This window comes from Carassius carassius, chromosome 27 (assembly GCF_963082965.1).
Source record: "Carassius carassius chromosome 27, fCarCar2.1, whole genome shotgun sequence".
Lineage (NCBI taxonomy): Eukaryota > Metazoa > Chordata > Actinopteri > Cypriniformes > Cyprinidae > Carassius > Carassius carassius.
Window position 1 is genome coordinate 21,463,398 of NC_081781.1, and position 27,046 is coordinate 21,490,443.

Sequence of the window (27,046 nt, forward strand, 5' to 3'; positions counted from 1 at the left end):
CATACGTAACACAAGCACACTCTTACAGGCGCACAGATACATCATAACAAGCAAACTCTTACAGGCGCACACATACATCATAACACAAACACACTCTTACAGGCGCACAGATACATCATAACACAAGCACACTCTTACAGGCGCACAGATACATCATAACACAAGCACACTCTTACAGGCGCACACATACATCATAACACAAACACACTCTTACAGGCGTGCACACATACATCATAACACAAACACACTCTTACAGACGCGCACGCATACATAACACAAGCACACTCTTGCAGGTGCACACATACGTAACACAAGCAGACTCTTACAGGCACACAGATACATCATAACACAAGCACACTCTTACAGGCGCACACATACATCATAACACAAGCACACTCTTACAGGCGCACACATACGTAACAAGCACACTCTTGCAGGTGCACACATACGTAACAAGCACACTCTTGCAGGTGCACACATACGTAACACAAGCACACTCTTACAGGCGCACAGATACATCATAACACAAGCACACTCTTACAGACACACACACATACATCATAACACAAAGACACTCTTACAGGCGCACACATACATAACACAAGCACACTCTTACAGGCGCACACATACGTAACAAGCACACTCTTACAGGTGCACACATACGTAACACAAGCACACTCTTACAGACGCGCTCGCATACATAACACAAGCACACTCTTACAGGCGCACACATACGTAACAAGCACACTCCTACAGGCGCACACATACATAACTCAAGCACACTCTTACAGGCGCACACACGTAACAAGCGCACAGATACGCAACACAAGCGCACTCTTACAGGCGCACACATACGTAACACAAGCACACTCTTACAGGCGCACACATACGTAACACAAGCACACTCTTACAGGCGCACACATACATCATAACACAAGCACACTCTTACAGACACACACACATACATCATAACACAAAGACACTCTTAGAGGCGCGCACACACATCATAACACAAACACACTCTTACAGGCGCACACATACATAACACAAGCACACTCTTACAGGTGCACACATACGTAACAAGCACACTCTTACAGGTGCACACATACGTAACACAAGCACACTCTTACAGACGCACACGCATACATAACACAAGCACACTCTTACAGGCGCACACATACGTAACACAAGCACACTCTTACAGACGCACACGCATACATAACACAAGCACACTCTTACAGGCGCACACATACGTAACAAGCACACTCTTACAGGTGCACACATACGTAACAAACACACTCTTACAGACGTGCACAGATACGTAACAAGCACACTCTTACAGGCGCACACATACAAGCACACTTACAGGTGCACACATATGTAACAAGCACACTCTTACAGGCGCACACATACATAACACAAGCACACTCTTACAGGCGCACACACATAACAAGCGCACAGATACGCAACACAAGCGCACTCTTACAGGCGCACACATACATAACAAGCACACTCTTACAGGTGCACACATACGTAACACAAACACACTCTTACAGATGCGCACGCATACATAACACAAGCACACTCTTACAGGCGCACACATACGTAACAAGCACACTCTTACAGGTGCACACACGTAACAAGCGCACAGATGCGCAACACAAGTGCACTCTTACAGGCGCACACATACGTAACAAGCACACTCTTACAGGTGCACACATATATAACACAAACACACTCTTATAGGCGCACACATACGTAACAAGGACACTCTTACAGGAGTACACATACATAACTCAAGCAAACTCTTACAGGCGCACACATACGTAACAAGGACACTCTTACAGGCGCACACATACATAACACAAGCACACTCTTACAGGCGCACACACGTAACAAGCGCACAGATACGCAACACAAGCGCACTCTTACAGGCGCACACATATGTAACACAAGCACACTCTTACAGGCGCACACATACGTAACACAAGCACACTCTTACAGGTGCAAACATACGCAGCAAGCACACTCTTACAGGCGCACACATACGTAACAAGCACACTCTTACAGGCGCACACATACGTAACAAGCACACTCTTACAGGTGCACACATATATACAACACAAGCACACTCTTACAGGCGCACACATACGTAACAAGGACACTCTTACAGGCGCACACATACATAACACAAGCACACTCTTACAGGCGCACACACGTAACAAGCGCACAGATACGCAACACAAGCGCACTCTTACAGGCGCACACATATGTAACAAGCACACTCTTACAAGCGCACACATATGTAACACAAGCACACTCTTACAGGCGCAAACATACGCAACAAGCACACTCTTACAGGCGCACACATACGTAACAAGCACACTCTTACAGGCGCACACATACGTAACAAGCACACTCTTACAGGCGCAAACATACGCAACAAGCACACTCTTACAGGCGCACACATACGTAACAAGCACACTCTTACAGGCGCACACATACGTAACAAGCACACTCTTACAGGTGCACACATACATAACACAAGCACACTCGTAAAGGTGCACACATACATAACTAGGGCTGGTAAGCGATTAAAACTTTTAATCTAATTAATTACATAATGTGGTGAGTGATTCATCCAATTAATCGCACATCAAATAATTCTGAAAAGATCATTCAAAGTCATTGTCGTGCAAAGCATCAAACAGAGATAAAGTAGGTTCAGCAAGAAATATTTTCTTTGATAAAATTGATTACATATAATCTTTTGGAGTGAGTAAATGATGATAAATGATGACAGAATTGTAATTTTTGGCTGGGTGAACTATAACTTTAATAATTTATTTTCTTAATTTCATTACTATTACTGCTAATGAAAATATTACTACTATTTATTTAATTAAATGATACTCTAAATCAGTGGTTTTCAACCTGCTGGCTGCGGCCCCCTAGTGGGTCACGATGGTGTTGCAGGTGGGCCGCCAACTACTATTAAAAGAAATAATAATATTGCTAATATATGTAAAAATATCTCATAAAAAGTCATAACATAACATTTCATATATATATATATATATATATATATATATATATATATATATATATATATATATATATATATATATATATATATATATATAATTAAAAAAAATTAAAATTTAACTGTAAATTTAAATGTAAATTTATGCTTCCACTATTCGAGCTCACTGATTGGACAAAGAATAAACCACCAATATATTAGATATTTTTGCTGCATATGCTACAGAACAACAAATTCAAACATGCATAAATGGCTGTCAACAGGGTCACTGAAAAGAACAATTTCAGCTGTTTCTGAGTGACAAGTCAGAAGGTTTTTTTATTTATTTTCTTACGTTACCCATTTAGCTAAGTTTGTTTTATGGCTGTTGTTTTCAGATTATTCACACAATGCAAATAAAAAATGGTCAGGACTAGGATTCGTTTTCTCAGTTCTGTGTTTCCCTCGTGTCTTTGTTTTTGTTTTTCCCTTCAATGCAGCAGCTGCATGCAGCGCAGCTGCTCATTGGTTTCTCGCCAGTTTTTTCCCTCTATATCTGCTATTAGTTTGCGCCGGTCACTCGAGTCTGACTCTAGTCTTGCTTTGTCCAGTGTTCCAGTTCTCTGCCGATTTTGACTGCTCATCTCAACACTGCTCTGCATGTTCCCTCCTGACTGCTTGCTCCACTGACTGTCTACCCGCTGCTGAGCTCTGGCTGGATCTAGTTTTACCGTTTTGCTGAGCGGTGCCAGCCAGAGTTATTTTCTGTTCATTGCCAGTTCATTCAATAAACACAGTTAACAATCTAGCTTCTGAGTAGTAAGTTATTAACCCAACAACAGAGGGGTCAGTTAATTTTTTTGCAGTGGGCCGCGCAAACATATGTGTATGGTTGTGTGAAAAAGGTTGGGAACCACTGCTCTAAATAATAAACTAAAGCTGCCAGTAGGTGGTGGTAAATGTCTTAATGATTGAGTCAGCGAGTCATCTATTCATTCGTCAAATGGCTGATTCATTCAGGAGTGAAGTAAAGTGTTCTTAATGAATGGTTCACTGAATCATTAGGCTTGTTTGACTTGAAGCGGATCATCACCATCAGACCGACCAGTGTGTGACAAGTACCGCAAGAGCTTTAGAGAGCAGACAACTCCTTGTGCTTTTGAATCGCTCTCGCGGTACTTTGACGTCATACACCGATCGGTCTGTGCAGCACTACTTCAAAGCCGGCGCGACTATGGCCAATGGTTCACCAAATTAGTTCAAAAAGTGGATTAAGAAATGAAATGCCGCTGTGGGTTGCTCGGGGATGAACAGTTTTGATTTGACTTTATATTTTTGTTGGCAAAATTGAGCAAAACAGACAACATTGTGTCTAAAATAACACAATATTAACTTCTTAATGAACTGTTGTATAAGATGACTATCACATTTGCACTCGTGTGATATTGCACTTAGCCTACAGCTCGTGTGATATTTCTTAACTATGTGATGTAAATATGAAACAATTTCAAACATATCTTGAATTTTAGGGATATTCTCTAGGCTCCATCACACAGTGAGTTGTTGCTCTGCCTCGTATTAGTAATCAATCGACTGTATGAAATGGCAGATAATCCACATAGGTCTGGGGCTGTGTTAAATGCATTAATAATTTTAATGTTATTTTATAGTTATTTTTCTCCATAATTAATTAATCTAATTAACGCGTTAAATTACCAGCCCTAATAATAACACAAACACACTCTGGTAGAGCAAGCGGTGCTATCTGTTAATGTTTCCATATATTTTGACGCAATGTATGAAAAGCATGATTGCATTTTGATTATAGTCACGCATTGATTATAGTTGTACTATATTTTGATTATGATCATGGACTTGTTTACATATCCACATCCATAAAATCTCTGAGAAACAAACCATAAAAATAAGCCTTTGTTGATTTAGAACTCATCTGTCATAAAATTAATCTGGACTTTGATTTAAGGTCAATACTGCTTTAATAGGTCAATGTCAAGCTGCTCGTTTATTCTCTCCTATTTATTAATTTATTAAAAAATATACTAAAATTCCATTTATACATAGAGAGATGTTTAATGTCTGTAAAAAAATCATTTTGCTTATCTTATTTAGTCTGTTTTGTTTATTACTTTGTTAGTTTTATTATTACTTTTATTGTATTTTTTTGTGTGTGTGGGGGGGGGGTGGCAGTATAAAAAAAAAATCTCTTATTACCTCCTGGAGAATAAAAAATATTTGTACAATACTGCTTCGCTGCTATTAATATTTGAAAAACTTTTGACTCCAAAGCCATGTGATGTGACCTACAAAATTCATGTGGTTCAACCAACAAAAACAAACAAACCTTAAACAGGACATGATATCATAGAAAAGACCCCTGCAGATCCAAACAACTGTGGGAAATATCATATAACTTGACCTTTTTATGACAAGTTTGGTTGTAAAAATGTCATGTGCTAACGATATTTATGAATTAATAATTAATTTGTTCTTCGTAAATCATCAAGTGACATTTATATTAAAATATATTTAAAAACATGGAAATGATTATTTAGATTATGTTTTCAACATGCAAAAAAAATGTTATTAGCATAGTTGACATTTTTTTTAATATTTAATTGAAACAGAAACGGATACTGAAAAAGGGATAAAAATGTATCAAATTCATATAAAAAAAAATTGCATGAATACAAATAGTAAATTTCAAAGAAGTTGGCAAATGTGTTTTAAAAAAGTATTTTATCTTCATTATGAACCCAATTGGCCCAATAATGAATGTAAAAGCTTTCATTTTTCATAACTCCTAGACTACAAATGAAAAGAAAAGCATTCAAGAACATGTGAACGCCTCTGGGTGAAGTATCTAAAGCCATCAGGACGATGCACTACTGACGGAAAATCATTCAGGAAGTTGAAAGTGTGCGTTCCAATAAAACAGTGAAACACGAGCCCTCACCTGACTGCGATCCTTATCCACCTTCTTGAAGCATTTGTTTAGTGACAGATTATGACGCACTGAATTCTTCCAGCCAGTGGGGGCGCTAGCGAAGTAGGGGAAGTGCTCCAGTATCCAGCCGTAGATGTCTTTGACAGGAAGTCGCTTGGAGGGAGCGTCCTCTATTGCCATGAAGATGAGGCAGCTGAAGGAGTAGGGCGGTTTGCGGCTGGGACCCGTGGACAGGTGGTACGGTGGCTCGCTGGGCTCAGGGGAGGACGACGGCGAGGAGGAGGGCTCGTGGCCTCCGTTAGAGTCCTGCAGGGGGCTGACGCTGCGCAGGCCCGAGTGACCCAGGCTGGTCAGAAGATCTGTGCTCTCGTGCAGCCAGCTGAGGCTGGTCAGCTCCTCATCCTCGGCCCGGCTGAGGGAGGCAGACAAGGCCAGAGAGAGGTCAGCTGCCTCAGTGTCCTGGTACAGCTGACTCAGACCCCGCGCCACGCTCCCGCTGCTGGGACCCTCCGCCTTCTTCCCTGGGGACATGACCACTGGACCCATGCAGCCCACTCGGCTCCTGCAGACACACCAGAAAAACACAACACTGTGAAGTGAATTATTATTATTTTTTTAAAGGTTTAATTGGAGCTCTTATATAATTTGTATCGGTTTGCATTTTTGGACACACACAATTGCAATTATTGTAATACAAACTGTGATTAAAAATGGCATTAAAGGTCTGTTTGTTTTGTTTTGGTTATGTTTGTGCTCGTTTGTAGGGCTGCACAATTTGGACAATTTTTGGTGGGGTTATATATCAATATGACTATAATAATAATAATAATAATAATAAACTAATGAAAAGTATTAAACTAAAAAAGAAATTACAACTACAATATTTCACTATAAAATAGAGCCATTTAAAAATAAAAATAACATACCTAAAATAATTTAAATAATTACAAAAATTAATTAACAACTGCATTTAAATAGGCCCAAGGTTTTAAATAGATTATATATCAATATAAGTCAATAATAATAATGTTAAAAAGTTAAATTTTTATAATTATTATTTCACAGTAAACTCAAATATTTAAGCATTTAAAATAAAGTATTTAAGAAAAATTTAATTATTATTATTTTAATTTTTTTTATAAATTAAATATTCTTAAATTATGAAATATTAATTGGAAATAAAATAATGGTATTTAACAACAATAATATTTATTGAAGTCATAACTACTTTCTTTTCACTTGTTAAATCCTCAGGCAATTTTCTCTCAGGAAACTGCTAGAAGCTTTAAAGCTCCTTTTTTAAATAACTGTTTATAAGGAGCATTTACTCGCTATGAGAGACTGAAAACACAGATCATAAGTTGCTCGTGTGTTTTACTATGAAAAATGCAGCACCATCATTATCAAAATAAACCTCCAGTACTACAGTAAACATAAACTTAGTAAAAGTATGTTTGGTTTGTGTAGTTTGCAGGATCAACAAATACATGAGGCTAAAATCACTGCATGTTAAGTTATCTCTTATATCTGTAGATATTGGTTCCCCATGAAACAAATGTCCAAATCCACTTCCATATTTCAGAGGTGAGATCAGCAAACAGGAAAAAGAAGACAAGAGTTGAGACGCTCTCAACAAACGCATGCAGTTTATTCAAGCGTAAGCTTCTCAAATTCATTCATTCATTGATAGTATATTAGTGCCAATGGAGAAACTTTAGAGCTGACAAACGGATGTTCATTCACTCAGTCTTCCACAGAAGAAAGGAATGATATGGGGTAAGAATGAAATGAGGGTGAGTAAATGATAATACATTTAAAGTGAGATAAATAACATTGCTTTAAACTTTTAAGAATATTGTATTTTATAAATAAATAAATGCATAAATCACTCCCCTTTAACTTTTCCACCAAAGTTTAATTGCTGGGTTAGAATTATAAGCCAAAGCAAGTTAAAGCATTAAGTGAACTTGATCCAATCATTCAAAATTTCTTAAAGAAGAAAATCAAGTGCAGAATCCGGGATACTCAACAGGTGGTGTAGAAAGTCATTGTGTTTTCAGAGTAAAAAAATAAAACATTTGTGAGATAAAAGAAATAAGCTTGCAATTATGTAGTTTAAAGTCGCATTGCGAGTTATAAAGTCATTGTGTGAAACACAATTAGGAGCAATTAGGAGAAACAAAGTCACAACTGTGAGTTGATTTCTTACAATTATGGGAAATAAAGTCACAGCCATGCAATGTAAAGTCACAATTGCGAGAAATAAAATTATAAAAGGACTTAATTTCCCATAATGTGTAGTAGTTGTGAGATGCAAAGCCACAATCACCTTTCTTTTCAGGCTTCCATACAAAAATTATGTTATAACAATGATGCAACCTTTTTTTACAATGGAAAATCTGATCCACTCTCTCTCTCTTGCAGCAGTGTGTGTGTGTGTGTGTGTCTGTGTGTGTGTGTGTTTGAAGTTTCAGGGTGGTAAGGTTAGCAGGAGGTTGGATTTTAGAGGAAGTAATCCTGGCACTATCTGAAGATGCATAAAATCTAAATACGAATTTATCACACACTGCCCAAGTCAGTTAATCTCTCCCTACAGCGTTCCCCATCACTTTTAACTCTCTCTCTGACACCCATGCCAACATGCACCCACACACAATTAAACATACGCCACGCGTGCATTTCGAGCAAAGTGCCAGGGGCAGCACCCCCTGATAAGGCAATTCAATCAGTCAATAACAGCATATGCAGCGGAGCGCTCCTTGGAAAATGCACAGTCACACCTCAGGGCTGCTTTTGACACTAGCGCTCACATGTCAAAGCAGCAGCTCTCTTCACTCGCACTGACTGACAGCTGACAGCTAGCGCCGCATGACGAATACAGCATCTGTATCCACAGCAATGGAGCGAGAACACTATCGCCCCTCACAATCTGGAGCAGAGACTCCCTGGGGTCAGCCGAGGCACAGCTGCGCTTAGAAGGCAGATTATACAAATGTGGACGGCATCACATCCACATCACAAGCGAGGAAAAACGTGTGGGTTTTCCAGCTGGAAAAAACTAGATCATAATAAAGAAAACTGTTATAGTCCACTATTTCATTCAAGTCTATGATCGTGTACAATAAAATAATAGCAATAAAAAAAGTATTTTGGTAGTGCAATGATAGTAAGATCATGGTACTTTGTTATTAGCACAGTATTTACATGGTATTCAAAAGTACTTCAAGGAATACCATAGTATTTTTGCCAAAAAGTAAAGGATATGGGGGAAAAACATTATGATCAATATGTACCGAGGAACGTAATATATTCTAACGGCATGAAAACATATTAAGTTAAAAATACCACTGCTGAGAAAACAAAAAAGCAAATCAAAAAAACTAAATCCCGCCTAAGATTATCCAGCCTGGTCATAACTGGTTTGCAGGCTGGTTTAGAGGAGTTTTGACCACTTCTTTAGCAAGTCAGGCTGGTAGACCAGCTGACCAACCAGTTAAAACCAGACAAATCCAGCATGGCCAGACTGGGAGTTCAGCTAAAACCAGCTAAGACCAGTCAACCAGTCAAAGCTGGTTTGCAGGTTGGCTTAGAGGGGTTTAAATTGACCAACCAGATAAAACCAGCATGGCCAGGCTGGGAGATCAGCTGGACCAGTTCAGCCAGGATGGTGGTCCAGCTAAAACCATCTTCTTCCAGACCAGTCAACCAGTTTATGCTGGCTTTAGCAGTCGTAAGCAGAGCGAACTGACACATCAATCATCAAGGCTTACAATGTGAGGTTGTATTCTAGGAACGTATAACCGCACATATATACACCCGATATGCAGGATTGCTTTTTATGTATCTGTGGTGGCATTGCCACAAAACATTACATCTGACAGAAAAGGGCCAGCTAATTTTATTGTTGCTATGACAACAAACTACTCCTCGAACAGGCTACCGTTGGGGCTGCCAGTGAACTTCTCTTACGCTCAAGAATCAGCTACATTTTACCGTTCACAAACAGAAAGTTTGAAACCGGATTTGCTTAAGCCCTTAAGGAGCGCTTTGAAATAAGGGGAATTCAGCAAGATATTTCAGGGGAGAGTCGTGAAAAATGACTAAAGAGATCTGAAAACTGGAAACTGCAAACAACAGCTCGCCCGACTGCCCATCAGCGCCTCAAATCTAACAGATATTTCAGCTCAGTACAAGAGACGCTGCAAGCTTGACCGCTTTAGTTAGAACAAATTAACAAAAAGTCCCATGGTATAATAATGATGTTCTTTGATGTACCTTGGATAACAATGGATATACTTTGGCATATAAATATTATAACTATGGATTAAATTTAAATCAAATTAAAAAATTGTTTAAGCTTTCTCATTTCACCTAGCATAGTTGCAAATAAAAAATAAAAAAGTACATTTTTAACTTTTGTTTCTGCTTTTTAATTTATTTTACTTCACAAAGGGAACAATGGCCATAACACCAATAAAAAAAAAGATAAATTTATTAATGATGCAACTAGCATTAAAACACACACACACACACACACACATTTTGTTTGGCTTTTTTTTGTACACCTGTTAGACCTTACACTAATTCTTAACAAAAATTAAACCAAAAAAACTAAACTAAACAAAAAATACTAAGCAAAACTAAACAAATAGAGGTGGTAAATACGACGAAAATATTTTATCATATCTTTTTTCATGATCATAAACATTTTTGCTTTAAATAATATTTTTCTGTTAAAATATTTGAAACCATTGAAATTTCAAAATTCTTCATCAATTTTGATATCACAAAAAACAACAAAAAGAAATGAAATGGACATGAAAATGTTCAAACAACAGAAATAAGAAATACTACCTAAATTGTATGTCGTAAAAAAAAAATTAAAAAAAAGTATAGACTTCATTGTGTCAAATTAAATGTGGATTTATTCCTATTAAAATTACAAAAGTGAGATTTTCTTTATGACACAGACGGCAGCAGGTTTATTAGACTGCTGTCACTTTAAGACCAAACAAACCGATCTGATATACTGATACACGTGTTTTCTTTCTCATCTATTACAGTTCACTTAACAAGACGAGAAGCGGCTGAATGCACACAGGTTTCATGTGCGTGCACGCAATCAATCTCAGAGCAAGCATACACCAAAATATTTGCTGCTTATTGTAAAAAGAAAGGGAAAACAAAACCATAAAATCAAAAGGAAAATATATCAATAAATAAAAACATCAAAGAAGTGATTTACCAGAAAAAAGGGGACAAAAGACTTTTGCTATAAATCAAAACACCATGAGACAAAAAACATTATTTGTTTAATACGTTGCAAATGGAAACCACAAATAATATGTGATCACTTACATCCGTTACAGCAGGAAGTCTCACGAATTAAATCAAAGCAAATTTCTCAATGGACTCATGTTCATTCAAAATATTTAAATTCCACAAAACCTGCTAAACAAATCCTTCTGCCTTCACATAACCCTGAGGTGCATCTCGCTTATGAGATTTCAGTTCTGGCACGTAGAGTGCAAATAATAGACCTTTGTCTCGATGTCAACACCAGCACTAAGAGAGATGGGAGATTCCCCCTCCTTTCCAGCACTGAGAAAAAACAGACTTGTTTAGTTTTCATTTCCTCAGTTCTCATGACAACCGTGTTAGGGCACACCAGGGCATGTACATACGGCCAACCAATCAGCCAAGCCATGCACAGATCAAAGTATACAGTCCATCCTTTCAGCCAGCCTAATCAGAAAAGTCCATAAGCAATGGCAACAAGGTGAAGGTTCATTGTCCAAAGGGGCCGGAGAGCACAGTGCTCCCTGCGGGGGTCGCGACGCAATAGACTCAGGGCGAGAGCTTGCACTGCTCCGTATGAACCACCGCTACCAACCAGTTGTTACCATTGGAAGAGTTACAGCCCTCATTTTCTTTATTCCCCTGCTCCCCTGTTCCCTCGCTCCCTTGTCTGATCTGAGCTTAGTGAAGGTGACCTGAGCGCTCTCAGCCCGAGGGTCTGCGAGTGAAGTTTGGTGCAGAGAGCAGACTTCTACTCTCAGAAGTCAGGCTTAAAACAGCGCTGGCCCCGGGCCCCTGCATTCACAGCTTACACTGGCAGCATGCTAAGAGATGCTTTTGCAGAGGGTCCCCTCTCTTTCTCACTAGGCTTTTCTCTCGATTACACGGTCTCTGCTTTTGACCTGAACAGTAACTGACGGGAGAGGAGTAATGGGGAAAAGAGCAGGGAAGGCAGAAAGACTCCCCTCTTTGCTTTTATATCCGGTATGACAGTATCTGCACAATACATAATTTCATCATTATAATAAAGCATTCCTAGAGCATTTCTATGGATATACCGGGCTGTAGTGCAAAAGGGGCAAGTAATTCCTGGTAGTTTATTAATCAAATACATGAGATATATACTTGGCATGGAATAGAGTAGTACATTTGATAAATATTTATTACAACTTTTATGCTCACTGAACCTGCATTTATTTGGTCAAAAATACAGAAAGAAAAACCCAGTAATAATATGAAAATGTATTACAATTTAATATAACTGTTTTACATTTAAATTTATTTTACAATCTAATTTATTAATGCGATGCAAAGCTGAATTTTCAGCATCATTACTCCAGTCTTCAGTGTCACATGATCCTTCAGAAATCATTCTAGTGAAAGCATCACTGATGTGCTGCTTAAGAAATATTTATCATCATCATCAATATTGAAAAAAGTTTCAACAAATACTTCATATTTTTTATGTAAACAGTCATTAATTATTCAGGATTCTTTGATGAATAGAAAGTTAAAAATTAAATTAAATTAAATTCTCTGACCTCAAATTTTGGACATTTTTAATATATACACAATTATATAAATATACATGTTAAAATAAAATTACATTTAAAAATCCTTGGAATAGCGTATATAACAAATACTCCTAGGCAAAAAATCCAACCACAGTTAACTACTGACTCGTCACTCAGTTGGTAAAAACTTTTTTTTCCTCTAACTTTTAAATTGTACTGTTTTATTTTGCTTCAAGCTGTTACATTAATTATCCAGCACAAACAGCAAATGATCTAAACTGTAATTTTGATATGTGCACTTTTTTAGGTGTTTTAGGCGTTACACTCCTGATTTAAAATGGATATAATTTACTAGATTTACATGATTATGACAAGAATTGAAAGACTGTATACTGTGCACAGACAAGTGAATGTATTACAGTAGTCTCCTATTATAAACTCCACTTTGAAAACAGGGCGATAACTATCTTTTTAATGTTTATTTCCAGTGCTACACAACTGCCCCATAAGTCAATTCTAAGTTCACTACGGTTTATTTTTAAAAACTGAGGCACATTTGGAAACGATTTTCAGGGGTAAACATCATAAGGCTACAGATGCCATCGACAGAGTTAATAAAGCTGAAATATTCCCTTAAAGGTCCACCCAAAGGTCAATGAAAGGACATTCAAAGTGTCCATTCATTCAAGTCTTAAGTGTTTACAGAAACTTTCCCCTCCCAGTCTGAAGTCTGGAGTTGAAGTGGTTCAAAAATACAAAAGCAAAGGCTTCATCCCGGTGGCATCACCACTTATCTCCACCAAACAGGAGTACGGGCCACTCGCCATCAGCCTGAAGTTGGTTCCCGCAGGTAACACCAATGACTAGCAACCCAGCATTGTTACCCAGCTCTTTCCTGGCCCTTGACCATCAGGAGAGAAAGGGAAAAAAAAAAACATCCTCTAGTCATTAGCAGCATTTCAAAGTCAACACGTCCTCCAGCGTATGCCGTGTGACAGGCCCTGCCACGGTAACGTGACTGAGGGATGATGGTACCATGATTAGACAGAAGCTCTAGGGAACAGCCGCACATCCATGGATCTGAGCACAAAGGACAGGAGGAGAAGTGGAAGAGGAAGATGAGACGGGGATGCTTGGAGAAGCCTCCTACTCTCGTGCTTCTTTATTTTGTGGGGGTCCCTCAGGGATCTATTTTGGGTCCCCTTTTGTTTACTATCTACATGTTACCCCTGAGTCAAATTATGTGCAGTTATGACATTGAGTTCCACTGCTGTGCAGACGATACGCAATTGTATGTCCCGGTAAAGCCTGATATTTTGATGTTCAGGTGATTAAAGTGGTGCAGTCTTGTTTTGCACAACTGTAGCAACTAACGAAGATAAAGTCATTCCTTTCTTTGACAGAATTGGAAAAGGTCATTCATGCTTTTATTTCTTCCAGACTTTATTATTGCAATGCACATTATTGTGGCGTCAGCAAGAGAAATATCCAAAGATTTCCAAATCCAAAATGCTGCAGCTAGGCTTTTAACACATACTAAGAAAAGTGACCACATTACACTAATTCTTGCTGCTCTTCACTGGTTGCCTGTGAGTTTTTAGAATTGATTTTTACGTTTTGCTTCTTGTTTTTAAGGCCTTGAAGGGTCAGGCTCCTGCCTATATTAGTGATTAGGTCATTTCTTATGAGCCTGATCGCTGCTTGAGATAATATTTGAAAATCAAAGTCATGTGACAGCTTCAGTGTGACATCACTAAGAAAATGTATAATTTTTGATAGATATTGTTGATAATAGTTGTTCATATTAAAACATGTATAAACTTAATACATGACCAAGATTATTTATTTTCCTAAATCTTGTCATTTTAACAAATACATAAAATTTATTAATAATCGTTGCTGCTCCCATTTAGCTCAGTGTACTCTCTCTAAGCTCTTTCACACTGAACATCTAAATACTTCATAAACAGACTTTAAATATTAACTGATGGTTGTCACTTTAAGTTAACCTTTATAAAATGGTTAATAACTTATTTTCACAGCTTTAAGATGACAAAATCTAGGTGTAACTATAGTTTATGCCCAAAGAGGCATGTCGTCCATTCAAAGGAGCCATCAGAAACCAGTACTATCTGTCCAGGAAAAAAACAACAACTAAAGGCTGGAATAATCAACATGACTTTATAAAAATACAAAATAAAATTTGAACTTTTTAAAACACCAGGCATCATACGTTTACCAACTTATAGTATAACCGTATTGTAAATAGTCATAAAGGAAAACTGGCCATCGGACACTAAAAGACTGAGGATGATAAACTACCAGGCCCTTTTGACTTAATTCCATTATTCAAGATTCATAAAAACCCCTGTGCTCTGGTAACAGACATGATAAATAGACTCAGATGCTGTGTCCCAAACCTAAGTGCATGGACTCCGAAAGGCGCATTTGAAGTGCGAATGCGTCACAGGAGCGCGACGAAGGGTGTCCCAAACCGAAGTATGTGGACTCCGAAGTGCGGATGTGAAGTGCGTTTGCTTTACAGGGTCACGACGTAAGCTGTCCCAAAATCAAAATGCGCACTTTGAAGGATGCATTTGAAGTGCGAATGCATCACAGGAGCGCGACGAAGGGTGTCCCAAACTGAAGTGCGGATGTGAAGTGCGATTGCGTCACAGCGTCACGACGTAAGCTGTCCCAAAATCAGAATGCGCACTTCAAAGGGCGCATTTGAAATGCGAATGCATCACCGCGGCGCGACGAAGGCTGACGAATTTCGAAAGCGACTTCAAATGCGCCCTTCAATTCCCATGAAAATGAAGTGTACATCTATGGACACTTCACATCCTACCACATCCCAGAATCACTTGCGTGCATATGACAACGATGGCAGGTGAGAGTTCTGTGGAGGACTTCACATTGATATGCAAGTAGGCTATTGTATTTTCATTCACTCAAATACCTAGCGAAAGTGTTAAAAGCCAGGTTTTTTTTTAATTATTTTTTTTTACATAAAGCCCACAAACAATAAGACAGCCGCTAAATAAGACAATGGTCTTTCTCTTTGTTGTGTTTTTGAAGTGCTGTCATGCAAGAGATGTCTAAAAATGTTTTAACCAAACTTAAGCACTGCAGTATTTTGTATGCATGTCCTGCTGTGTCATATTTTCTATTGTTAAGATTATAAACCTGTCTTTATATTTTTCATAGGTGATTCCATTTTCTCTCATTTTATTACTATTCTGGAGCGAGTGAGCCTGCTGGGAAAGACTTAAAAATACAAAGTTAATCGTACATTTTCTTTTTTGCTGAAATTCATTGTGCTGTTGTTGTTAACAGGCATGGTTTATTTGCTAAAGTGTCCTAGGATAGGTGAGGGAGCGAGTGGAGCTTTTCAGGGAGGACATCAAACTACAGAGAATGAGAGAAGAGCGCAAGTTTTCTCTTCTTAAGAGAATGCTTAACACATACATTCTTCATTAGCCAAGAGATAACAGTAGGAAAAAATGGCTATATTACAGTTTTTCGATATCTTTTTTTTTTTAAATATCATATTGTCAATGGAAAAACCTAATTTCTCTAGTTTATTTTTGTGATGCAAGTTAAAAATGAAATGCATAAGTTGTATACATTTTTCTTTTTTAGTGTGTAATTTATTCATAAATAAACCGGAGTACCTTCTGTACATTTTGTATTTTTGTTTTTCATATTCACATATAAATAAAAGAGAAGTATTTTTTGGTCGTGTAAATATTTTTTTACACATTAAAACAAATAGTCCTGTGAGAGAAAAAAACCCCATAGTACTTTATATTTGTACGAGGATACTTTACGAATGTACTTTCTTACAGTTTTGAAAATTAAAGTAACACCATTTATTGTGAGAATATTAATACATTATTGTAACTATATGAAAGACTGCATCTGCAGGACTGGGACCGGTCAAACAGAGCACTGTCAGCGGTCACAGATGCCACTGAACATTAAGCTGTACTATGCTAAAAAAAATGATAATCAATTTATTCCGTTTTGTTTTCACGGTTAACTGCCTTAAAAAATCTGGGTTGCAAACCTGTCTACATATGATCACCTTGGTCAAGACAATAAACTACATAAAATCGCACCTTTGTAAGATATCAGTTGGCATTTTAACTGATATGTGTGTGTTCGTGTGTTTTGTAGTTTTTCATATGTATCATTACATTATTCAAGTAGTTTTTCATATGTATCATTACATTATTCCGAACCAGTCCCTGCATTTAAAGTTGTAATCAAGCAAAGGACGCAGCAAACCAGTGTAACTTACCTGGCCTCGGTCTTAGCTAAGCCTGAGATACATCACCTTCTCCACTTTGACGTAAAACATGAAAGCAAAAATTAGCAGTTCTGGCTCCTCCTATCCTCACAGGATTGTCCTCTCGTTAGTGCTCCTCTCGCAACGTTGCTATGCGACAGAGCGATAATCGGAAACACCAAGTGGCGGAATTAGGAAATACAGCGAAGGCGGAGCATCACACGCACTTCGGAGGGCCCTTCGTGCACTTCGGAGACCTGGTCTTCGAAGTCCGTGGCCTTCGAAGTGCGTACACTCAACTTTGGGACACAGTTAGACTGTGAGCAGCACACTTTGGTGATACCTGATTCCTCTGAGCGTATTCAGAGCATGAATCAGAGGAGTCAGCATCTCAGCTCCACGTGTGCGGCTCTGCTCCTGCTCTACATGAGGGTCCATCTTATAATGGTCTTGGGCACTTAATCACCACGATAAGAGGACAAAAGAGGAGCTCTCCTCAATGACAGCTTCTCAAGAATAACGGACTCTTTATTGTGCCCAAGAATAAAAGTTCAGTGCTGAGATCAAGACCAAGGAAGTCCATAATACCTGCAGAAACTATCCATTAGCATTCCCATGTACCTCAATGGTAGTTACTCTGCAGATGCAGAATGTTATTTAAAATCTGCCACATAATTTTCAATGGCCGTCAACAGAAAAAGATGCCTCCATAATGGAATCATTTCAACACTTGGTTTAATCTTCAGCTGGTTGATGCTAAGTCAGTGAACTTTGAACCTTGAGTGTGACCCTTGACCCATCAGCATTGTCCAGGGGGACTGAATTAAGTGCAGTGTAAGTTATTTTTAGCTGAAAATATCTGCAGCATCAAGGGATTCACTAAGATTTTGGTCACCAGTTCAAATAAAAATAAAAAAATTGCATAAGTTATAACACATAAGATTTTTGACTGTTGTCTGAAAAAGCCAGAAGTTCCCATTCATAAAAAGTGAAGCAATCACTCTCTTCATTTTCAGCATATTAATAAAGTGTTCATTTGTGCTTATGCAGAGGCTGTAAGGCAGTTAATGTAACACACGAGAAGAGAAATCGTCCCACATGTAAAAGTCAGAGAAGTTTCTGTTGCCTGCCACCTTCCCTTTACAGATGGAAAATACATATTTGTCCATTTTTGTATATTCTTGTATATGAAAGGAAAAATGCGCTCATAGCCAAAATTGTAAAAAAAAAAAAAAGGTTTATAAAACAAATGTTTTTAGTTATCAACTCTAATAATATAAATATATATATAAATATAAAATATATAAACAAGTTTATATATACATATATACATTGCATACATACACACACACACACACATATATATATATATATATATATATATATATATATATATATATATATATATATATATATATATATATATATATATATATATATATATATATATATATATACATATGTTTAACAATTAATATTTTATAAACAATTATAATCAATCTTCATTTTATAAACAAATATTTAAAAAAAAAAAATGTCTAGTTATCAATTGTGATCAAACTGATTTGCAGTTTTGACTTTACCACGTTTTCCACTCTGACACACCAAAACAAATGAACCAGATTATTCCGCTGCCTCAGACAGAGTATTGTTTACTGAATCTCCTCTCCAAATACAACCACACACACACAAAGCTAAAATCTGCCTCAACTACATTCTTACTGTTGCTAGTTATCTGTCTTTTGAGGTCATCTTGGAGTTTGAGCGACTTCTCTGATTTGTCACAACACTCTAAAAGCACTTTCTTGTAAGTCAGTAAAGAAATAAATACAAAAGTAGACCAATTCATTATTCATTAAATACATTAAACAGTCAGCTAAAGCCATTGTATGTTTATGAACTGTATGTGTGGACCTCTCCAAACAAGTGCTAGCAACATTTCAGACAGGAGAAACTAGACCTGCAGCGCACTCATGACCATCACAGCTGTTCATTCAGACCCGATCAGAAGCCCGTTCTCAGATGACCAGCGCTATGAACGGAGCGGCCACAGCCTCGCCAGAAAGGACTATTAAGGTATGAACGCTAAGCAGCAGCAGTGAAAAAAAGATGATCCTCATTCTTGCTGTTGTTTGTGGAGAGTGAGTTCAGGGCCTCTTTCAGACTGTGTTCTGCTTTGCTCTAGTGTTTAAGCTCTGACATCATACAGGAAGGTATTTTTCCCCTTTGCATTGCCAAAGAACAGGCCCACGCATGGTCCAGACAGAGCGAAGGGAGACGCACATGAGCAAAGGGACAAGCTCATGAAAAGTGACTGGAGAGATGAGCGGAGTCCACATAAGAGATCTGAAACACAGCTCTTGCTGTTGAGATCTGGGAAACAGAAATCCTAGTGAACTTGGATACGCGGTCACCTAGCCAGTGATATAATCAACACACCGGTAATGATAGACTCAGTACCACAAGAGAAAAAGTCATTTAGATCCATGTGTGTGATTTTATTTTTGGCGTTTGCTCAGAAGGAAGATGATTGTTCTTGCGTCAAGGTCTCAGCTGGAAACAATCAGAGCGCACCTGAGATTTCCCTTTAAACTAACACAGAACAAACACTTATCTCACCAATCACTGACACCAAAGTCAACAAAACAAAAAGATCAACACAAATCAGATTAACTTTACTTTCTTAGTCTAAAATATCTTTAAAAAATTTGGGGTTTGTTAGATTTATATATATATATATATAAAATCCAACCCATAAATGTCCTACTTCTAGATGACTTTCTACATCGGAAAGTGCGATAGGAGACAGTACTTTACATCATAAAATGACACACTTCAGCTTTAACAATATAATGTCTTAAAATTGAAAAGCTCAGCTCAAGCTGTTCTTTGACCCATGAGGTTTCCTCTGAAGTGCCGAGTCTGAGAGATCATCCAGCCGGTGCACTCAGACCCATGCTGTAAGTGAGCTGACACGGAAGAAAGAAAAAAAAAAAAAGACGAGGATGGAAGAAAGAATGCTGTGAAGGAATTTTTCATAAGGTTTCTAGGGTGACAATATAGCACATAAACCCAAAATATGGACCCAACTATGTGGCTGTATAGAAAACAAGAGTTCTGTTTGAAGGTCACATGTCATTTTAGAATCACTGAGATTGTTTTTTTATTGATACTATGAATTAGTTTTTATTTTTAGTTAGGGTTAAAGCCTGTTCACACCAGGGAGAATAACTAAAAAGATATAGTTCTAAAAATCGTTCTCGGTTTTCAATCCGATCAAGTGTTTACATGTCCTCTTGCTCGGATTACAAAAGGGATTATCCACCCCTTACAATCCGATCAAAATTTTAGTCGGACCTGGCCAATTCAATCCGATTGACGTGTTTACATGTGACTTTTATTCTGATTGTGCTTCTAGTCCTATTACGATCGGATTAGTAGTGTCCATGTAAACGCAGCTACTTTTAGAAAGATTTTTTCCCCAGCTGATGAACGATATAAACATTGACAGCCAATCAGAATCCTTCCTGCTGTAAAAACCTCAAGAATTTAAAGCGACAAATGCACGTGTGTTCCGAATAAACTGACGATATCTTTTGCTGGTGTGGACGCTAATATCGTTATCTTTCTAATTATCGTTCTTGGTGTGAACGGGGCTTTAGTCATGTTTAGCTGGCTAGTAGGGCTGGGCGATATATCTAACGATATATCTAATGATATGATCATGCTCACCTAGTCAGTAAATCTGGTACCGTGATTACCGCTAAATCTCCATCACCTGCTTTTAAATGGAGAGGCATTTAATAGACAGAGCCGTAGATCACTGACAAGATACGTAATATCGCGTTTATTATCCAAGATGAATCGCCTTCGATAATGAACGCGATATTGTGTAGCTTGTCAGTGATCTACGGCTCTGTCTTTTAAATACCGCTCCATTTGAAAGCAGGTGATGGAGATTTAGTAATCACGGAACCAGATTTACTGACTAGGTGCGCATGATCATATCATTAGATATATCGCCCAGCCCTACTGGCTAGCCAAGTAAGTTTCAGGTTAGTTTGCACCAATCCTGGGTTTTAAGTACCACGTAAATGGCTTGGCTTTAGGCGGCATTCATTGGCATAGTAACTTACACTTAGGGCTGGGTACCGAACTTTGATTCCTTTATGGTATCGAACGAAAAACTGCGATACTATGAGTATCGAAAAAATTATTTATCTTTCGGTGCCAAATCTCTGTTCCAAAAGCCAAGCGGCCGTTTTTTTCTTTTTTGCCAAGCGGCTGTGTCTGTGTGAGCTTGTAGCATACGTGCATGTAAGGACCTAAATTCGCCGTGATTGGCTATCCACCACCACGTGACGTGACGGGGAGGATTTCTGAAGATACTCACAGTCACACAACACAAGTGTAGTTGTTTTTTCTCAAAACGTTTCCGTTTTACAATGCCAAAGAGGTCTAAAGTGTGGCTACACTTTATAAAAGTGGATGCAGAGTCAGCAAAGTGCAACATATGCGATAAGAGTATTGCAACCAAAGGAGGCAATACCACCAATTTAATGAAGCATTTGTTTGGATGAGTGTTTTGCCCTCCCTCCCTCCCTCCCTGTTTAGTTTGGTCTACTCCATTGCGTATCTTGAAACACGCCCCCTTTCACGTAGTCTAAAAAACAGAGAGAGAGCGACTGAGAGAGAGACAGGTTTTATCCGGTACAGCAAATTTCTCTGAAAGGCAAGGCCACTGTATACGTTGACTTAAAACATAACCGACTGTGTTTACGAGAATACTTGCAGAGACAATTATTTTGATATAATTGTGTGTGTATGTGTTCATTCAGAAGTTACGATACGAGAAAGATGAATTCATTCTCTGTACGCGCATTGTGTGAAATGCTGCTCGCAGCACGTGCTTTGAATGAGTGAGCGCAAGCTCCAAATTGTTTAAAACGCTTGAATCAGCAATATTTAGAAACAAGTGCAAACGATCAGCTACGATCCGTTTCACCCCTTCAAGCGAGTGAACAACGCGAATAAAGTTAGGAATTTTACATCACTATTCACGATAGTCAATTGGACTGGAAAACACAATAGGCCCGGGACGTGGGGCTTACGATTTTGCGAGCCCTGCACCTCAGATCTATCCAGTTTGTGAAACACTGGTTTTCATACTGGTTTCGTTAAACAAAATAAATTATTATTTTAAAAGATTGACTCAAAAGAATCATCCGTTCACTAATCGGATCATGAACTTTGAATTACAGAACATGAATTACAGAGCCAAACATTATCTATTATTGAACATCTCGAATGAATAAAGACTTCAAGTTCATCTGTAAAGCACATAAAGCTATCGTTTGAGTTTATAAACTTCTATTTCATGCATGATTTGTATGGATCTTTGTATGGATCTGTTAACTGAATGCAAAGTGTGAGTTCTAGAATAATGTTTGTGTCTTAATGAGCATGTATCGCTCACTAGGAGTCACTAAATGAACAGCTGCTGTTCTTTTTTTTTTTTTTCAACAGAGGATCAGTTGGCCTATTGGTTAAAATCACCAAACTGTTTACTTAAATATTAAATTAATAAATGACATCAAAACAGGGGCGTTTGCATTATGATGTGGTGGGCTGCTGTGGGCCAGAAAGTCCAGGGCAACTTTTTGGTCCCAGTCCTCCCCTGAATGGCGCACCCCTATCCAAAAAGCACAGCCAGTTGTATTAATAATGTTATCCTGAGTGTGAAGTGTTACCAGAATTTGTTTTAATTAAGGTGAAAAATAATTTTGTGTTTAATGTATTTGTGTTGATGTTGAAATGGATTTTAAAACATATGGTATCAAAAAAAGTATCGTTAGGACCCGGTATCGAAAGTGAGGTATCGAAATTGGCACCGGATCGAAAGATTTTGAACAATACCCAGCCCTACTTACACTCCACGGCTAACCTGCTCTGGGGCAGATTATGTTCTGGTTTAGAGATCTCAAACTGAAGTTGGACCAATCAGATGTGAGAGAAGTGACACATGTCTGACACAAAGTCACTCCAGTTTTTCTTGCTCCAAATTAAAGGTCACTAATGCTAAAAAAGAAAAAAAAAAAAAAAAACTCTGGCTTTAATGATAATTACGGAGTCATTTTATGATTTATAAAATTATTATGATTCATTATTATTATTATTTATCTTTTACACACAAGCGATTTTAGTTTAACAGTTATTATAAATTGTGTATTTTAAATAAATATCAATGTATACAGATCATGTAATATAAATAAGCTGTAGTATCAAAAGATTGCACTATTTAAAAAATAAAAAATCTGACATGTTCAAGTCTTTATCACTATATAATTTCAAATGTATAAACTAACTTAACAAGTTTCACTTGTCACTGCACTGATGGAGCAAGATAATTTATTTTATTTGTCCTCCATTTTTCATATGACGTTTAAATTTGTCACATTCTTCAATCTCTTAACCTTTTGAATCTCGCTGGGTCTCTCACAAGAAGTAAATCAAACTTGCTTTGTGTTGCAAGGCTCGTGATTGGCTGTTCACCAGTGATGTCACACATGGATCAAAGCCTTTGACAAAGAGAGTTGATGATCAGCATCATGTTACCAACAAAGCTGGATTGGAGAGGTTTGGTTTTGTCAACTCAAAACTAATCCTGTAACTCTGAATTTGTTCAGCTACCAATATACCATCATGGTACAGGCCCCTGATAAAAAATAAGTTGTTTGTTTGTTTTTCAAGGAAAAAAACATTTAAAGTAAACATTTTTTATGGTTTTAGTTGATATAATAACCCTGACTATAATAACTATAATAACCTATGTGTGGTCACATAGAACTATAATAACCCTGATTAATAAGGTTACAAAATATCTGCAAGAAAAAAAAAGTATACTAGTATAATAAACTAAAAGTATAAAAATAGAAAAATTGCAAAATTAATAAAACAAAAATAAACAATACTTAACAATAACAATACTTAACAATACTTTTTTCGATACCATATGTTTTAAAATAAAATAAAAATAAATTTCAAAATATGAAGGAATGCTATAATAATATAGAAATAACATAAAAAGCAATAATAATAGTTATGACCTAAGCAAGCTGCAAACACCACTAAAACATTTCAAGAATAAACAGCCCCTGTTAAAACCATTTTAGAAAATGACACAATGACCCAGTGGAGAAGATGATCGAATCACTCATGAGCCACAGAGGCGTGACATCATCATCATCATCATCATCATCACATGAAATCTGGGCTTTTATAGCTGCTTATACTCCAGCTGTAAAGATAACCACAGCTAATCATTACTCCTGATGACTGAGGGTTAGTTTGGACGATAATACATACACAGTGCTCAAAATGCTTCAAATATACACTGCCCTACTACACACACACACACACGCACGCACGCACGCACACACACACAGTGCCAACCACTTTCACCAACAACCGGCCAGTAAATATTTTTAGACAATAAAAATAAAATCAGTCACTGACTCACGCAGCCAAAGTGGTCATCGACCAATCAGAAGCAGAGCAATCAGTCAGACTACAGCATGACATCATGAGTCATGACATCAGCCCCTGAAACTAAACACCCTCTCGCTGCTCGCTTTGCTCTCTTCTATAAAACAAGTTCAAGGACACAGAGGAAACACAGCGTTCTGGCTCTTCTCGCTTGGTTCTGTGGCCTGAAACTCATTATCGTGGAGCATTACATCATATCATCATATCAGTAAAACTGTAGCCGAACAGTTACTTGTTTTTGCAGTGTTCCACACATTTCACATCTTTAGATCAATTGGATTCGCACTCAGGGACTGATCATCATCAACTTTACACACTGCACTGTGAAAAGTTTATATAAATAATATAACGTTTTTGAATCAATCTCACTACATTTATATAGATTTTACTTCATTTATATATTTCATATACATTATACTTCAAGCAAGTTGAATTTTGTTGAGGATTTTAAGATATTCTGACTTAAAAACAGGACAAAATAGTGGCTAGTGATATTTCTGTATCACTGATATAGCCTAATATCAAAGATTTCATTAATGTTTTGAATCAGATTGCAATTTTACAGTTGGATTTTAATTTAACTTTAGTTTTAGTAATCTAAAAGTCATTTAGTAATCATATAAAATCGTTTTTGTATTATATTTTTATCATCTTGGTCGGCAGTCTGAGAGTGCTGGTATTTAGTATAACCACACTGGAACAGTTTCACTGTAAAAAAGGTAAAAAGTAGAAACTGAGATTTTGTCTGAAATAAGAAACAGGTTTTTTTTTTTTTTTAAACACCTGTTTTCTCTCACATTCGGTTTGCTCAGAGCAGGGTTTCTCCACATAAGTAATGTATTTTTTTTCCGTACAATGGAAGTCAATGGTCACCAAAACTATTTGATTACCAACAATCTTCAAGATATCTTTGTGTTGAGCAAAACAAAGACAGTCATACAGTTTTACAACAACATGAGGGTGAGCAAATATGAAAAGTTTTCATTTTCAAGGTTTATAACATCATATCCCTCATGGGACCTGCTGACTGGTCACCACATATTGTAGCTGATTTCAGATTGGGGACCTTTGACCCAAACACTCATTCCCAAAATTATCAAATAAACTGAGCACCACGATACAGCGTTAACACCAAAAATGGAAAAACAATCTGACAGATAACAATGTGATACAGTCACCCTAGAATCCAAAACAACATCCCAAACAGACTCCACACACACACACACACACGTGGCAGCGCGATTAGAAGCGTCCATGTGTACAGTCAGCTGTGTATCTTTCTGCTGTTGCTGTGCTCCTCATCAGATCTGCCTCTCTTAACTAGTTTTCCGCCTGACTGACACAACACACACACACACACACACACACACACACGCGCCTACCACCATCTGTCCAGGCTATCAGAGATCACAAGCAGTCTGTGGTAAACCTGTCTTTCCCACAGAAACGCTCCTGAGCTTCTTCAGATGGTCCAACAGATGAGAAGTTAATGACAGAACTGTGACCTTTCAAATCCACGGCAAACTTTTATCTCGCGCCGTTCGCTCCCGATTTCGCACAGAACAAACAGCCTCGCGCGCTTTCCCCTGTTAAAAACAGTGCCGTCTTTCCCCCCAGACAGGAAGAGCACCCCAAACACACATACACACACAAGTGTTCCTCTCGTGCACAGCGATGACTCATTTCCACAATCCGTCCCTACACTCCCAAACACACTCCAGCCTCCTTTTGTTAAAACCTCTACGACAAACACACTCAGACATGCGCGCATGCATTCGCACGCGTGCCGTGAAGATCAACAATCGCGTCACCTTTTAATCCTGATCCGCTCTGATGAAGCCCTTCCTCATGTACTCCTGTCCTCCCGACGACAGCGGGTCAGTTCCTACACTCCAGCCTCTCCATGTTCCCGGAGTGACCACAACAACAGAGCCGCGTTCCTCCAGTCTCTGCCTCCCTCAGTTTTCCTCAGCAGGGGTGTGTGTGTGTGTGTGTGTGTGTGTGCGCGCTGAGACTAGAGTTAGGCAACCCCTGGAAGAACAAGCAGCGCTCTCTGGGTCCTAGTGCTCGTCTATTGCACTCAGAAGATGACATTGGACTGAGGCTCATAGGGAAGCCCTGCTCACCAGAGGCTCTAGGGTGGCTGCATGCCGCTAAATTTAATTCTGTCGTGGAGAATGTTTTTATGCATCAATTATAGGGTGATAAATCAAAGAAATAGTCAAATTTATGATCAAGGCTGCTCCAGATCACTGTAAAAAGTGTCAACTGCAGCATTTCACTTATGCATATACTGAAAAAATGGTAGAAAAAATGTTGACTCAAAAATTAATAGTAAACTTGTTAAAATATCACAAAGAAACATAAAATACTATATTTTTCAAGTACATACAACTGAAATGGTATTT

At 38.0% G+C, this 27,046-nt stretch overlaps 1 protein-coding gene across 1 annotated transcript in view; it reads right to left on the minus strand.

The window, feature by feature from the left end:
• ches1 (checkpoint suppressor 1) overlaps positions 1 to 26,697 on the minus strand; it is a 42,549-nt gene extending 15,852 nt beyond the window's left edge. The window contains exons 1-3 of the mRNA XM_059513128.1: positions 26,450 to 26,697; positions 14,870 to 14,931; positions 5,997 to 6,546 (exon numbers count right to left, since the gene is read on the minus strand). Coding sequence (XP_059369111.1) covers positions 5,997 to 6,533 — 537 coding nt within the window. The 5' untranslated portion in view covers positions 6,534 to 6,546; positions 14,870 to 14,931; positions 26,450 to 26,697. The remainder of the gene's footprint in view (positions 1 to 5,996; positions 6,547 to 14,869; positions 14,932 to 26,449) is intronic.
• Between the last annotated feature and the right edge of the window lie 349 nt (positions 26,698 to 27,046).